Source organism: Bos javanicus, chromosome 18, assembly GCF_032452875.1.
Source record: "Bos javanicus breed banteng chromosome 18, ARS-OSU_banteng_1.0, whole genome shotgun sequence".
NCBI classification, from domain to species: Eukaryota; Metazoa; Chordata; class Mammalia; order Artiodactyla; family Bovidae; genus Bos; species Bos javanicus.
In genome coordinates, this window is record NC_083885.1 from 26,456,042 (window position 1) to 26,469,185 (window position 13,144).

At 59.5% G+C, this 13,144-nt stretch overlaps 1 protein-coding gene across 8 annotated transcripts in view; it reads left to right on the top strand.

Moving 5' to 3' along the window:
* The window catches only part of NDRG4 (NDRG family member 4), a 42,690-nt gene that overhangs the window by 25,394 nt on the left and 4,152 nt on the right, over positions 1 to 13,144 (top strand). For 5 of the 8 annotated variants that reach the window (XM_061387391.1, XM_061387395.1, XM_061387393.1 and 2 more), the window contains exons 4-15: positions 7,486 to 7,591; positions 7,863 to 7,983; positions 8,072 to 8,134; positions 8,295 to 8,355; positions 9,660 to 9,746; positions 9,864 to 9,920; positions 10,288 to 10,391; positions 11,184 to 11,240; positions 11,343 to 11,394; positions 12,363 to 12,410; positions 12,578 to 12,613; positions 12,728 to 12,779. In XM_061387391.1, the coding sequence (XP_061243375.1) occupies positions 7,486 to 7,591; positions 7,863 to 7,983; positions 8,072 to 8,134; positions 8,295 to 8,355; positions 9,660 to 9,746; positions 9,864 to 9,920; positions 10,288 to 10,391; positions 11,184 to 11,240; positions 11,343 to 11,394; positions 12,363 to 12,410; positions 12,578 to 12,613; positions 12,728 to 12,779 (844 nt within the window). Of the gene's footprint in view, positions 1 to 3,710; positions 4,014 to 7,485; positions 7,592 to 7,862; positions 7,984 to 8,071; positions 8,135 to 8,294; positions 8,356 to 9,659; positions 9,747 to 9,863; positions 9,921 to 10,287; positions 10,392 to 11,183; positions 11,241 to 11,342; positions 11,395 to 12,362; positions 12,411 to 12,577; positions 12,614 to 12,727; positions 12,780 to 13,144 lie in introns of those variants that run through there. The other 3 variants (XM_061387392.1, XM_061387396.1, XM_061387397.1) reach the window with 3 other exon arrangements.

Consider the following 13,144-nt stretch of genomic DNA (forward strand, 5'->3'; position numbering starts at 1 on the left):
TCCCTCCCTGAGCAGGACAGGGGAAGGAGGGGAGGTCTGGGGGAGTGAGGATGCTGTCATCTGAATCAGCACTTTCCTCCTATGAAAGCCAGACTGATGCTCCGAATAGCTCTTGTTTCCATGGCAGCAGTTGCCCGGGACAACCATGTCCTCTTCAGTTTGATGCCAGATTCCCTGGGAAAACTGAAATCAGTCTTTGTGTTTATTCCTCCACGTGATGATTTCTGATTTCGCTCACTTGGCCCGCCATTTCTCCCCTGTGAGTCCCAACGTGGCCATTTATCTCTGGGTCTCAGAGAACTCGCGATAGACAGAATGGGAGCCTCACGAGGTTCCAGGGCCCCCATTGGCCATTAAAACCTATTGACCAAAGTCAGACCTTTCTGGGACCTTCCTCCTGGCTGGCGGGAACTAGCCCTCAGGCCACCATCCAATTTAGGTCAGTCTCCCAGCCCCATGACAGCCTCAGCCTCGTGGTCTGGACGCAGGGGTGACGTGGGATGTGGAGCGGCCTGCAGGCTCCTCCCCGAGGAGCACGGCTCTGCAGCGAGGACCTGAGGATGTGGATCTGAGCCAGGCTTTGGACCCTGGGTCACGTGCCCCTTCAAGGACACAGCGGAGGCATCAGAGCAGTGCCTGGGCACGTGCTCCTGTCCACTGGGAACTCTAACTCCAATCACAAAGGCCTCTGCTGCTGGGGAAGACAGGATGGGACCTGGGGGAGTGGGGACCCAGGAGCCAGTGGCAGGGGAGGGAGCCTAGGCCACAAGGTAGCCTAGGCCAGCCAGAGTGCCCTTTGTCCTCCTTGCTCCAAGAGAGGGCTGAGGAGTGTGAACACACAGCCCCTTTTCTGTGCAAGGGACTACTGAAATAAAATCCAGGGCAACGAGCTGCTGCCTGACCCTGAATGGGACTCCTCGGATGCCAGTGGTGCTGCCAGCCCCCAAAACACACACACCCTGGGAGGCGGATTGGGGGGTGAAAGGTGATAGAATCCTGGGGTGCTCTGCACCCATATACCAGGCCCAGGCCAGGTGGGTCACCCCATGTGTGTGAGACCCTGGTTCTCAAGATCTTTGCTTGGTAGACCGCAGCATGTATTAAAAAGCACCTTACTCTCTGCTCTGGTTACTCCACACAGGTTGCTTTTTGTTAAGTAAAGCAGCCGCCAGGATGGTCCTTATTTGGGCCAAGGCCTGGCAAGGATTTTATCCTGTTCAGTCCCTGGCCTCAGGGGGCCCAGCTAGTGGGGGAGGCGGAAGGACCTGGTCCAAGTTGTGACCCTGCCACGTAACCACCAGCACAGCTCACTACCTCATTCGTAGTAGCCAAACCCTGGTAGGTTTGACCTCCAGGTCAAACTTGGAGGTCAAATTTGAGGCAGCTCAGACCCCGGGTGTTTGTAGGCTTGATGATGGTGCCCTCGTCCCTGGGCTGACTGTGACTAGTGGCCACCGGAGCCAGACTGCCTCTGTGCAGCCCCTGGCTCTGAGCCCTCTGGCTGTGTGATGTTGGGCAGGTTACAGGACCTCTCTGTGCTTCATTTTCCTTGCTTGTAAAGTGGATGTTCAGAGGACAAAATAAGGTAACATAGCAAAGCTTTTAGATGGGAGTCTGGCCCGCTAGAGAACTAAGGCCGTAAGCATTTACAACTCTTAATAATGTGACCTCATGGGACTTCGCTGGTGGTCCATTGGTTACGATTCCACCTTCCAGTGCAGGGGGCTGGAGTTCAATCCCTGGTCAGGGAACTAAGGTCCCACATGCCTCGGGGTGTGGCCAAAAATTTTAAAAATAATAAAAGATAATAATAACGTGAGGTACCGGTAAGCTCCACTGCTTCCTCGCTGAGTGGGAGAAATTACTTCGCTGTGCTTCAGATTCTTCATCCTTTCTCATATATGATCTTGTGAAAATTATGTATTATCCTTGGCAGCTCCTTATGCAAGCAGCTACTCTGCTGTTCTCCCATTTAAAATATGACAGCTCAGAGGAGTTGACTGACTTGCCAGAGGTCACACAGCAGAGACTAGCAGGGTTTGGCTCCCAGGACCTGAGCTTGCCTTGTTCAGCCCCAACAACTGTATAACCTCCAGGGAAGAGACCCACAGTTCGGAGAAGCACACAGATTACCGCATTTCTCCCCTGGGCAGACATGGTGTTGGGTCTGTAGTGAGGTATGTAGCTTTTTATCATCCTCCTAGGAGCTCTGTGAGGAAGGCGCAATTCTTGTTTGATAGTTGAAGAGACTAAGGCACAGAGGAGTGGAAAAATCTTGTCCAAGGTCACCCAGCTAGTGGATGGGAAGGTTGAGACTTCGACGCAAGTCTGGGGATTTGAAGCCATTGAGCTGAGCAGAATCAGGGGGTCATGGCTTGCAGTGGCTAGTATCCGAGGTCACCTAGGCCCAAGGGTGGAGAAGGCCATTCAGAGGTTCAGGTGGGCATTAGGTTGGATGGGGATCGTGGAACAGGGAACGTGGGCAGGACGTGAGGGGATGGGGGACACCCATTCCAGGCCCTGGCTGCCCTTGGAGTGCACAGGCCCCCGCACTCTGCAGCAGGCCCACATGGCGAGAGGTCAGAAAGGGGCAGAGAAGTTATTGACGCTCCCCCTCCACCAGGCAGAGGACGTGGCCGGGAATAGCATAGAGGGTGGGTGCTGACCAGGTCACCAGGCACCCAGAGATGGGGAGGTAACCGCCTTCCCCCAGGGCAGCCGGCCAGCATGCACGGCTGTCCATAAAAGCTGGGGCGAGTGGCAGGTTCCTTCACCAAAGCGACAGAATGGGGGCACAGGCGCCCGCCCCCCGCCCCCTCTCTGTTGCTCCTGCTCCTCTCAGTCCTTGGGCTCCCTCCTCTGCACCCCTCCCTGGCCTATTTCCTCTCCTCCTCTATTCTCCTTTGCCTCCTGCTTCTCATCTGAGTACCCTGCCTGCCTGTCTCCAGCCAGCTCCTCACCCACATCCTGAGCCACGTAACCCCCAGCACCTGTCCTGCTCCCCAGAGACTTGAGAGCCAAGCCCCAGGCTGGGTGACCCCAGAAAAGAAGGCTGGGTGTGGCTATGGGGAGACGGGGTGTGCACGTGGACAAGCTGCCCTGCCCCCATTCCACCTCCTCTCTCTCCAGGGGGACTCTGGCCTGGGTGCAGGATGAGGGTGCGGGAGGACAGAGCTGGTGTATGCCCACCACATCCCTGGTCTCGAAATCTCTCCAGGCCCCCTGGCCCCAGAACCCTCATTTCCCGTCCCCAGTGGGCAGGCACTGGGCATCCATGTACGCAGATTGGGGACTGCCCAAGGGGAAACCCTGGGGGTGGAGGAGGAACAGCTTCCTGGAGTAGGGTCACAGCCCAGGTTGCCGCAGGCAGCAGTGACTCCCCACACCTCTCCAGGTGAAGGGATCCAGGCCTTCCTGATGTGGAGGCTGGGCTTGGGAGCCACTCAGGCTCTCCCTGCTCCCAGGGTATGGGTCAAGGACTGTGCTGTCTAGGGCACCCTGGACTGCTCTGCTGTGAGAGGCTAATCTGTACCTGCCACCGGGCGCACCTGTACATGTGGCCTCTAGTCTTTCTGGGACCCGGTGTGTAGCTGCGATTCCGAGCCTCTGTGCAGTGGGGCGGGGCGGGGGTGGGGGAGGTGAGTGGGTTGCAGGAGCTGGGGACCATCCTGACTGATGTGTTGCTGGGGGTGGGAGGAGCAGAAGCCGGGGTGACCGAGGACCTTGGAAGCCAATCGGAACCAAGATTTGTCTCCTGAAAGCCAATCCAAGAGCAGGGGCTCCGGGTGAGCGAGTGGCTGCTCACAAACCCCGCAGGGAGGAGGGGCCAGTCCAGGCCGGGCAGCTCCTCATATAAATGGCCCGTGAGCTGGGGCCCCACCATAGAGCCGCTGGTCTCCCACCTGCGCAGACGTCCAGTCTCCCTCTGGACTCGAGTGACTCAGGCCTTTGTTTGCCCTTCCTGGTCGAGGCGGGTGGCCTCCCTCGGCAAGATGCCGGAGTGCTGGGATGGGGTGAGTGAGGACTCAGGGGACCGCGAGGTCCGCGGGGAGGCGGGGGCATGCTCTGCCTCTGTCCGGCGGTGCTTCTGCCTTCAATTGGCGCACCCTGGGGGTAACAAGGCAAGATCAGCGGGTCCCAGGCTTCCTGGTGACCCTGGTCCGCTGCGTGGTTGGGAGGAAATGTTGGTGGGTCCGCGGGGGAGGACGGGGGGAAGACTGAAATCTCTGCGGAAATCGAAAAGGGCTGTGACTTGTCTGTCAGCCCGTGTGGATGGGTGTGCGGGATGTGTATCCCACTGACAGTGTGCCCTCTGCCTGGCACGTCCCAGCTCTGCCTGGCGCCTGTGACCCCTTCAACCCTGCAGAAGCTGTTCCCTGAGGCGTCTGGGGTCCGTACCTGCAGGTGTCTGACCTCCTGACCCTGCGGGGGTTGTCATGGTTGTTTGGGGGGGACTGCATGCAGAAGCAAAGAAGTCTGGGTTGTGTGTGGTTTTAACTGGGCCGTCAGGCTGGGGTCCCTGCAGGTGAGGAGCTGAGAAGGGGGTCTCTGTGCTTTGTTTTCTGGGCATAGGAGGGCAATGCTGGGGCGATGAGCCAGCAGTGTAAGGACCTGGAGGGGGCGGGGTGGGGAGGGGGCGGGGGGAGGGTGGGGAAACAGGACACCTCCTCCCTGGGGCAGCAGGTGCCCTGAATCCGTGCAGTTCTAACTCTAAGAAGGAGAGGCAGGGGCAGACCCACCCCTGTACTCCCCGGCCTGCCCTGCGGGGTCCAATAGCCATGGGGCCACCCCTGACACCCGCACCCAAGCAGCGACATCAGTGCCTCCGCGCCGCTGCAGACTCGGTCCTCTGAATTATTGATGCGGTTGACGGGAAGAATCCAACCAGCCCCACACGTGCTCGTCTTGAAGCCCGAGTCGGAGGGCTCCCCCCGCCACTCCCCGCCCCAGCCCTCAAGGTCACGGATGAGGGGAGGGGGACAGGCAGAGAGAGGACATCAGAGCCCCCTCCCGGACTGCCGCAGTGCCTGGCGCTGGCGCCCACCTGGAGGCGGGACGAGCTCTGACGTCACCGGGAGCCAATGAAAGCCCTCGGCCCTGGGGGTTGGGGGGCTCCGAGTGCGTCCGCCTGCGGCCCTGGGGACGCCCCTCTTGGGGACATCTGGCCTCTATCAGGATGAACTGGATCTGAAGTTCTGGTTCAGAGCGGGTGCAGGGAGGTCGGCGGAGGGTTCCGCCAAGGTCACTGGGCAACCGGGCCGGCGCCCACGACGGCGCGCTCAGCTCCCCGCTTCCCGTCCCCTGGGAGCTGAGCCTTAGTGGGGCAAGCGCCACGCCGAGTCTTGCTGCCCCGGGGTGATGGGGGTGGGTGAGGGCGGGGATGGGGACCCAGGCGATCACACCGAGACTGGGAAGGGGCAGGCACCCCCTCACACACACACACACACTTAGGGGAGGTGGAGAGCTGGGAAGACCCCTTCTTGGCCCTCACTTGTGCTCTGCAGGGCTAGAGCTGACCTCACTGCCGCAGGCAGCGCATTGCAGCTCTAGTGCCATAGGGGCCCTCTCCTGCCCCAGCCCCCACCCTCTATAGCACCGAGCGTCCTTCCTGCCCCCATTCTTTGCCCTTCACAGAACTGAGCTCCTCCTGCCCACCCACCCTACCCCGTAGCATTCATAGCACTGTGCACCTCTCCTGCCCCCATCACGCCCTCCATAGCAGCCTGGGTCTTTCCTGCCCCAGCCCCTATCCTCCATTGCACCGGCCTCCTTCCTGCCCTGCTCCCTGCCCTTCATAGAACTGAGCTCCTCCCAGCCCCCTCCATAGCACCGTGCACCCTCCTGCCCCCTACCCCGCCCTCCAGAGCCAAGAGAGCATGGCCGGAGGTTGGGGGGGGGGGGGGACGCGGCAGGGCCCCCCAGCAGGGATAGGCAGCTATGGGGAGGGGTCTGCTCAGAAGTCTCTGGGGTGGAGCTGGATCTCTTCCTCAGAAATAGCAGCCTGAGAGAGGCACCCCCAAGGCCCACCCTGCCTGCCCTCTCTGAGCTTGACCTTGGGTAAGTCAGTGCTCCTTGGCCAGCCTCAGTTTCCTCCTCTGTGAGTAAACAGAAAGTATGTGAAAAGTGTCTGGTCAGTGGTCATTGAGCAGGAAGTGCTAGTGAGGAAGGACAGGGCTGGGCCCTGCAGAGGCTGCTGTGGACCCCAGAAGTGTGGCTCCCGGGGTGTGGCCTTGGGCCCCAAGGTTGGCACCACCCGTCCTTCCCTTTTGGAGACGGGACCAGGCAGTGGTCCTCTGAGCCTAGACCCAAGAAGGCCGGTCACCTAAGGCTCCCCTTTCTTGTCGGAGGCAGAAACTTTGGTTCTCTCTGAATATGAGTGTCCTGGCATCCTCCACGTAAAAGGTGGGGAAAAGTACTCCTTCAACCTGGCACACAGTAGGTGCTCAGTCACATGGTGATTCTCCTTGACCTCAGCCTGACCTCCAACTCCCCAGAAGGGACCACCCACCTCTTGCAGTCCCCAAGACTCTCCCTGGGAGGGCAGGGCAGTTTATTCAGCGTTGACAGACCTTCTGGGAGTCTGCCCGTGAGTGGCCAAGAGGGACCAATTCCCAGAAAGACCAGCCAGCATGGCTCAGGGGATGCGCCCACCCACGGCAGCCCCCTTTCTGGGGCCAGGTATCAGCTCATCTAGTTCTCTCTGAACCCCCATGAGATGGCTCAGAAAGAGGTGGTTGAAGCACAGAGAAGTGTGTGTCCCACTCAGAGTCACACAGTAAGGGGCAGAGCGGTTCCTGAACCTGCAGCACTCAGCTCCTGCTTCCTGAAGGACTGATGACCTCGAGCAGCAAACCCAAGGGGGTGGACCCAGGAGGAGCCCAGAGCCGCCACTGCAGAAGGCCTTTGGGGGAGGGGATGGTGTCGAGCCTGGCCCTGCCCGAGGGAGGCCTTGGGGATCTGAGAGAGGCAGAAGCGAGAGCCTGGGGGTGGAAACAGGGACAGCTGTGGGGATGGGCAGCTGGACTGGCTGGCATGGGGTCTTCATCGTGGATTCTAGGTGGGCTGCAGCCCTTTTGCAGGGTTCTGAGTCCAGGGGGATCATGATGAGGGCAGGACTCGGTGGGGATGGCAGAGCTGACCCAGAGGACTGCAGTGAGATGAGGAAAAATGGGCCTCACTGGACCCTGGAGGGCTGAGTGCAGCCGGGCTGGGCTGCCCCGCTGGCTGGTTTGCGAAGGAGACAAGAATGTTCACGTGCAGCCCAGTTTATGTTGCCCCTGTGCTGAACACCCGTGAGGAAGGATGTGCCCTCTGGTCTGTCCTCTCCGGGGGCAGCTGGGGGTGATGAGAAGGGGATGCCCACCCTATGGGGGGAGGGGTGAAGGTCCCACCATAGGCCCAGCAGCCCCCAGGCTGCTCCCCAGCCTCGTTTCCCAGAAGAGCCAGGAGTTGCCCAGAGGGTCCAGCGCGGTCTCTCCTCTCCAGGAACATGACATTGAGACGCCTTATGGCCTTCTGCACGTGGTGATCCGGGGCTCTCCCAAGGGCAACCGCCCAGCTATCCTTACCTACCATGACGTGGGGCTCAACCGTAAGTGTGCCCTCCTCTGCCTCAGGTCTGCCGGAATAGTGAGGCCCCCTCCCTCCCCACAGGGCTGTGTGGATCCCCACTCACGCTTAGCTCTATGCCTCCAGCCATGTGGGTCTCAGTTTCCCCGCTGAACCATGAGGCTGATCATCACCTCTGTCTCAACCTCCCTCCCAGCATCCACGGGCCTCATGGGCCTCCCCATCCCCCCCATCCCTTCCGCAACTTCCCCAGTTCCTTGGCTCAGCCAGAGCTGAGAGCTGTGTCTTTGCAGACAAGCTGTGCTTCAATACCTTCTTCAATTTTGAGGACATGCAGGAGATCACCAAGCACTTCGTGGTGTGCCACGTGGACGCCCCTGGTCAGCAGGTGGGGGCGTCACAGTTTCCTCAGGGGTAGGTACCAAGAGAACCCTGCTCCCAGCTTTCTCTAGGCCCCCCTACCTCCAGCTGCTCTGGACCTGACTTCCTGCTTCACCTGCAGGTACCAGTTCCCTTCCATGGAGCAGCTGGCTGCCATGCTCCCCAGTGTGGTACAGCACTTTGGGTGAGTCCCTGCCCAGTCCCCCACCCCCACCCCGGAGGTGCCCACCACTGCCACAGAGCCAGCAGCTTCCAGCTGAGGGCTCAGGGCTGTGGCTGGGTCTGCTCTGGATGGCCATCACGGGAAAAGAAACCCCTAGAGTGACCAGCATGCTCTCTGTCAGGTTCAAGTACGTGATTGGCATCGGAGTGGGAGCCGGAGCCTATGTGCTGGCCAAGTTTGCAGTAAGTCTACCCACCCCCCCCCCCAGGCCCAGCAAATCCCAGGACTGGTCCCCCCAGGGGGTAACCCTGCAGGAACTTTCTGTGTTCTTTCTTCCTCTCCTCCTCCCTCTACTTCCTCTTCACTTAGAAAAGTCCTTTTTTCTTTCCTCCAAGGAAATTAAGAAAAAAAAGTTAATTTTTTCATACATTTCCTTAAAACACTATAGTCTGTAAGTTGCTCAAACCATTATCCAAAACCAACAAGCTATACAACTAATTAGCCGCTAAGTAAGGATTATCTTAATTCCTCATTCACTAATTAGAGTAATACTTAAACATGAATCATTTTTTAATGAACAGTTACTCTTATGTTAAGTTTTGAGGTTTAAAAAAGTCAGATTTCAGAAACATCATGTCAGGCAGGAGGAGCCCACAAGCTTTCCATCTCGAAAAAGAAAACCTTAATTTTTAGGAATCAAAGTATTTCTTTCTTCAAAACAAAGAATAAAACAAAAAAACTGACCAAGAATTTTCAACTCCAGTTTCGACTGCAGTACTTAACCACCTTGTTGACTGTCAGTCATTCCCTGCCACCCCAGACAACCTTGACATGACCGCAGTATGTATATATTACCATTTTCTCCTAAACACGGGCAGTCAGTCGAACAGAAAACTCCAGTCTCTTTTACAATATCTAAATGCAGAACAGGCTTTGGAAAGCTCAGTTTCTTCACATCACTAGGGCTTTTTCTATGAAAGCAAAGAAACAATATTTTATTGAATATGCTTAGTCCTCAGTGTTGGAATAGTAACCTCTTCAAGTGAAAGTCGCTCAGTCATGTCCGACTCTTTGCGACCCCATGGGCTATATAGTCCATGGAATTCTCCAGACCAGAATACTGGAGTGGGTAGCCTTTCCCTTCTCCAGGGCATCTTCTCGACCCAGGAATCGAATTGGAGTCTCCTGCATTGCAGGCTGATTCTTTACCAACTGAGCTATGAGGGAACCTCTTCAAAGATATATTTAAAAGCTGAAAAACTGTGATATAGGCATAGATTCCAAATAAAAGGATTGTGAAAAGTTCCAGGTGGAGAGGAGGATGAGCAGGGCTGGAAGGGGCGCAAGTTCTCAGCTGAAGGCACTTGGTCATCGATTGCACCTTGGAAGCCCTTACAGAACACGTCCTCCTCTTCAGACCCTTACCACCCTCCACCGCCCACGAGACAGGCAGGGCTGGAATTTTACAGTTGGCTTTCTAGGTGGAAAGACTGGGGCTCCCTGGACCCCGTCCCGCCCCTCAAGCCCTGTCTCCCTGTCACGGCAGCTCATCTTCCCCGACCTGGTGGAGGGGCTGGTGCTGATGAACATCGACCCCAACGGCAAAGGCTGGATCGACTGGGCGGCCACCAAGGTGAGCGCGGTCCACCTGGAGGGGGGCGGAGCAGGGGGGGCGGGGCGGAGCCGGGGCCGGGGCAGAGCCGGGGGTCTTGAGAGGCGTCTCTTAAACTGGCCTCTGCCCGGCCCGCAGCTCTCCGGCCTGACCAGCACTTTACCCGACACGGTGCTATCCCACCTCTTCAGCCAGGTAAGGGTGTGCGGGACGACCTCATGCAGGAGTGGGGTGGCCGGGCTAGGAACCTCCGGAAGAGCCTGGTTGCCGGGGGTGGGGCGGGGAGCGGTAGTGGATGTAGCATCTGAGCTGAGCTGCCGCACCCCTGCCCTGCGGTGAGCCAGGAGACTGCGGCACTGAGGACTGGGAGGGGTTCCCTCGCCTTTGAAGGTCATGGGCTCCCCACGACAGTCTTGCTGTCTCCCTCTCCCCACCATCACTGGGCGTGGGGCAAGGGCTGCTCTGCGATGCCCACTCTGACGTCCCTGTCTGTGGCTTCCCTCCATGGATGCCGCTCACCGCCCCCTTCCCCTCCTCCCGTCCCCCGTCCCCCGGGACCCAGGAGGAGCTGGTGAGCAACACAGAGTTGGTGCAGAGCTACCGGCAGCAGATCTCGAACGTGGTGAACCAGGCCAACCTGCAGCTCTTCTGGAACATGTACAACAGGTGTGGGCGGCGGCGGGGGGGCCAGATGGCAGCACCAAGACTGAAGGGCTCACATAGCTGGGGGATCCCTGATTCAGCCGTCCGAGGGAGGAGCAGGTCGCTGGCCGGCTGGCAGAAGAGCAGACTGTGGAACCTCTTGCCCAGGGTCACACCCTTGGAGGGGCAGAGGGCGAGCAGGGCTTGTCCGCTCCTCCTCCACCCCTGGCATTGCTGGCAGGAGCAGCGGGGGATGTGGGCGCCACCCCTGCCCCCACCACCCTGAGCCTCAGTGCTGACAGCCCAAAGTGGAGAGGAGGGGGGATGAAGTGCTCGATGGATCCCCTTGGGGTTAGTCCTGCAGGGGAGTATCCTGCAGCTCCCACTGGCATGTCCTTCCTTCTCTTTTTTCCTACAAATATTTCTTGAGCCCCTGTTGTGTGTGTGGTGCTGGAGAAACACTGGGGAGGGAGAGGAGCCCCAGCCTGCCTCCCTCTAAGGCCCGGACTCCCAGCACAATGGTGGTCACAGCCCGTGATGACAGCCAAATGTGAGGGCCCACCTGGCATGAGCTGGGGAGTCTGGGATCTCCCCATTTCACCAATGGCATCCGTGAGGATCTGTCTCACAGTCGAGACACCAGAGCATGAGCCCCAAGTCTGGGACTAGCCCGGCACCTGGAGGGATGTTGGGCCGTAATTGCCATGTGGAGGGATTGGGTACGGCTGAAATATAGCAGGTCAGGCTCAGGGACACGCTCCAACACCCCGCCCCGGGATCCCGTCCTGGGCTGCCCGCCTCTGCCTCCCCTTGCAGCCGCAGAGACCTAGACATTAGCCGGCCTGGGACAGTGCCCAACGCCAAGACACTCCGGTGAGTGGCCCTCCCCCTCCAGCCTACCTGGCCCTTGCACACACTGCCCCCCACCTTGCTCCGGTGCCCAGGCCAGACGGCCCTCTTCCTCTGTGCCTGCAGCTGCCCCGTGATGCTGGTGGTCGGGGATAACGCACCTGCCGAGGATGGTGTGGTGAGTGAGGATCGTGTCCTTGTGCGGGTGGGAGGCAAGGGTAAAGGGGTCACTTGCTCCTAGTCCGCAAGGCCAATCCTTGACCCAGCCCCGGGAAGCCTCGGGGTGGACACTGGCTGCTGGGCTCCTCATCCCACTTCCCCCCATCTTGCCATGCACTTCTGCCTGGAGTGACCCCATCCTTCAGGTGGGGGAAGCCTGGAGACAGGAGGGCCCTGGGGCCAGGACCAGGCCACTGATTCCCTCTGCCCACCCCACAGCAGTGCAGCCCCTCTGCAGTCTCGACCCATTTTAGGCCCAGAGACTAAGATCTCTCTTTTCTCTAAAATCTGATTCATTGGTTATGAAATAATCTGTGAGCACAGGAGCACATACCCCCGTTACATTTGGGACCGTGTGTCACCTCTCCTGTTGGAACTCTGACAGCCTGGGGGTGCGTGTCCCCCTTAGCACAGAACGCCGGGGCTCAGGAATGCCCAGGGAAGCCCCCCTGCCCAGTGCGCACCCAGACTACTGCGCGCTCCCTGTGCCCGAGGGCCGGGGGAGCGGGGGTGGGGCTGTGCCTGCTGTCTTAACCTAGGCAGGGCCACAGCTTCTGAGGCTTCAGGTCTCCTGCTGACCTTTGGCTCTCCCCCACCTTGACCCCTGACTCCTGGGGTCCCTAGTGCTTTCCAGCTTCTCCTGCAGAGGTGGCCCTGGCTCCCTGTGAGGACTGGGCCCAGCCCCCACCCCACCAGCAGTGGTGAGTGGAACAGAGGGTCTCAGGCCCTCAGGAAGCCGCTTCCAGATCCCCAGGGCCTTGACCTCTCCGAAGGTGCCCAGGGAGGTGCTGGCTGGCCTGCGTCTGCCCCCTGCACTCCCTCCCTGTCTCCCAGCCCTGAGGAGAGAAGCTGCCTTAGCACCTGGGGCAGGGGGCGCCCCTGACACCCTCAGGTGCCTCACATGCTGAAGCTGCTCCTTGTCCCCAGGTCGAGTGCAACTCCAAACTGGATCCAACCACCACGACCTTCCTGAAGGTGAGGCTTCCCCCTCCCCACCACGGGCCCCCCCAAAGGGAGGGGTCCCAGCCAAGGCGGGAGCAGGATGATGTGTCTGATCAGAGGACCTGCCTAGGTTTGCAAGGGACAGGCAAGGTGTGGTGGGAGGTGGCCCCTGTTCAGTTCACCCCCTCTTTTCCCTGCAGATGGCAGATTCCGGGGGTCTCCCCCAGGTCACACAGGTGAGACTCTTGGCCCTCCTTCCATCCCCTACCTGGCCCAGGGTGGGCGGGACCTCCCCCCTCCCCCAATCCCAGGCCGCCAATCAGACCCTGTGCCTGTCCCTTGCCCTGCAGCCCGGGAAGCTGACTGAAGCCTTCAAATACTTCCTGCAAGGCATGGGCTACAGTAAGTGTACTACCCCCCCACACCCCCACTGACTAGGGAGCAGGCAGCAGGTGGGGGCTCTGAGCATGAGTCCTTTTCCAGGCCAGATGCTGTGCCTGCGGACTTCCAGGGCATCTTCGCCTAGGCTGTAAAGTCGGTGATCCCGGGCTGACCCCTGCCCTCCCGTGCCCTTGGAGAGGGAGGCTTTGGGGCACTGTTTTCATGGCAGGGCTGGGCCTGTTGGGTGGCGGGGCTCTTCTCCCAGCCCTGGGGGACCCAGGCCTGGAGCTGAATCCTGCCGGGGAAGCCTGCCTGGGGGGTGAATCATCCACACCATGCCCCCAGCTGGGCCTCCAGCACCCGAGAAGGGCTGGGAAGGTGCTGGA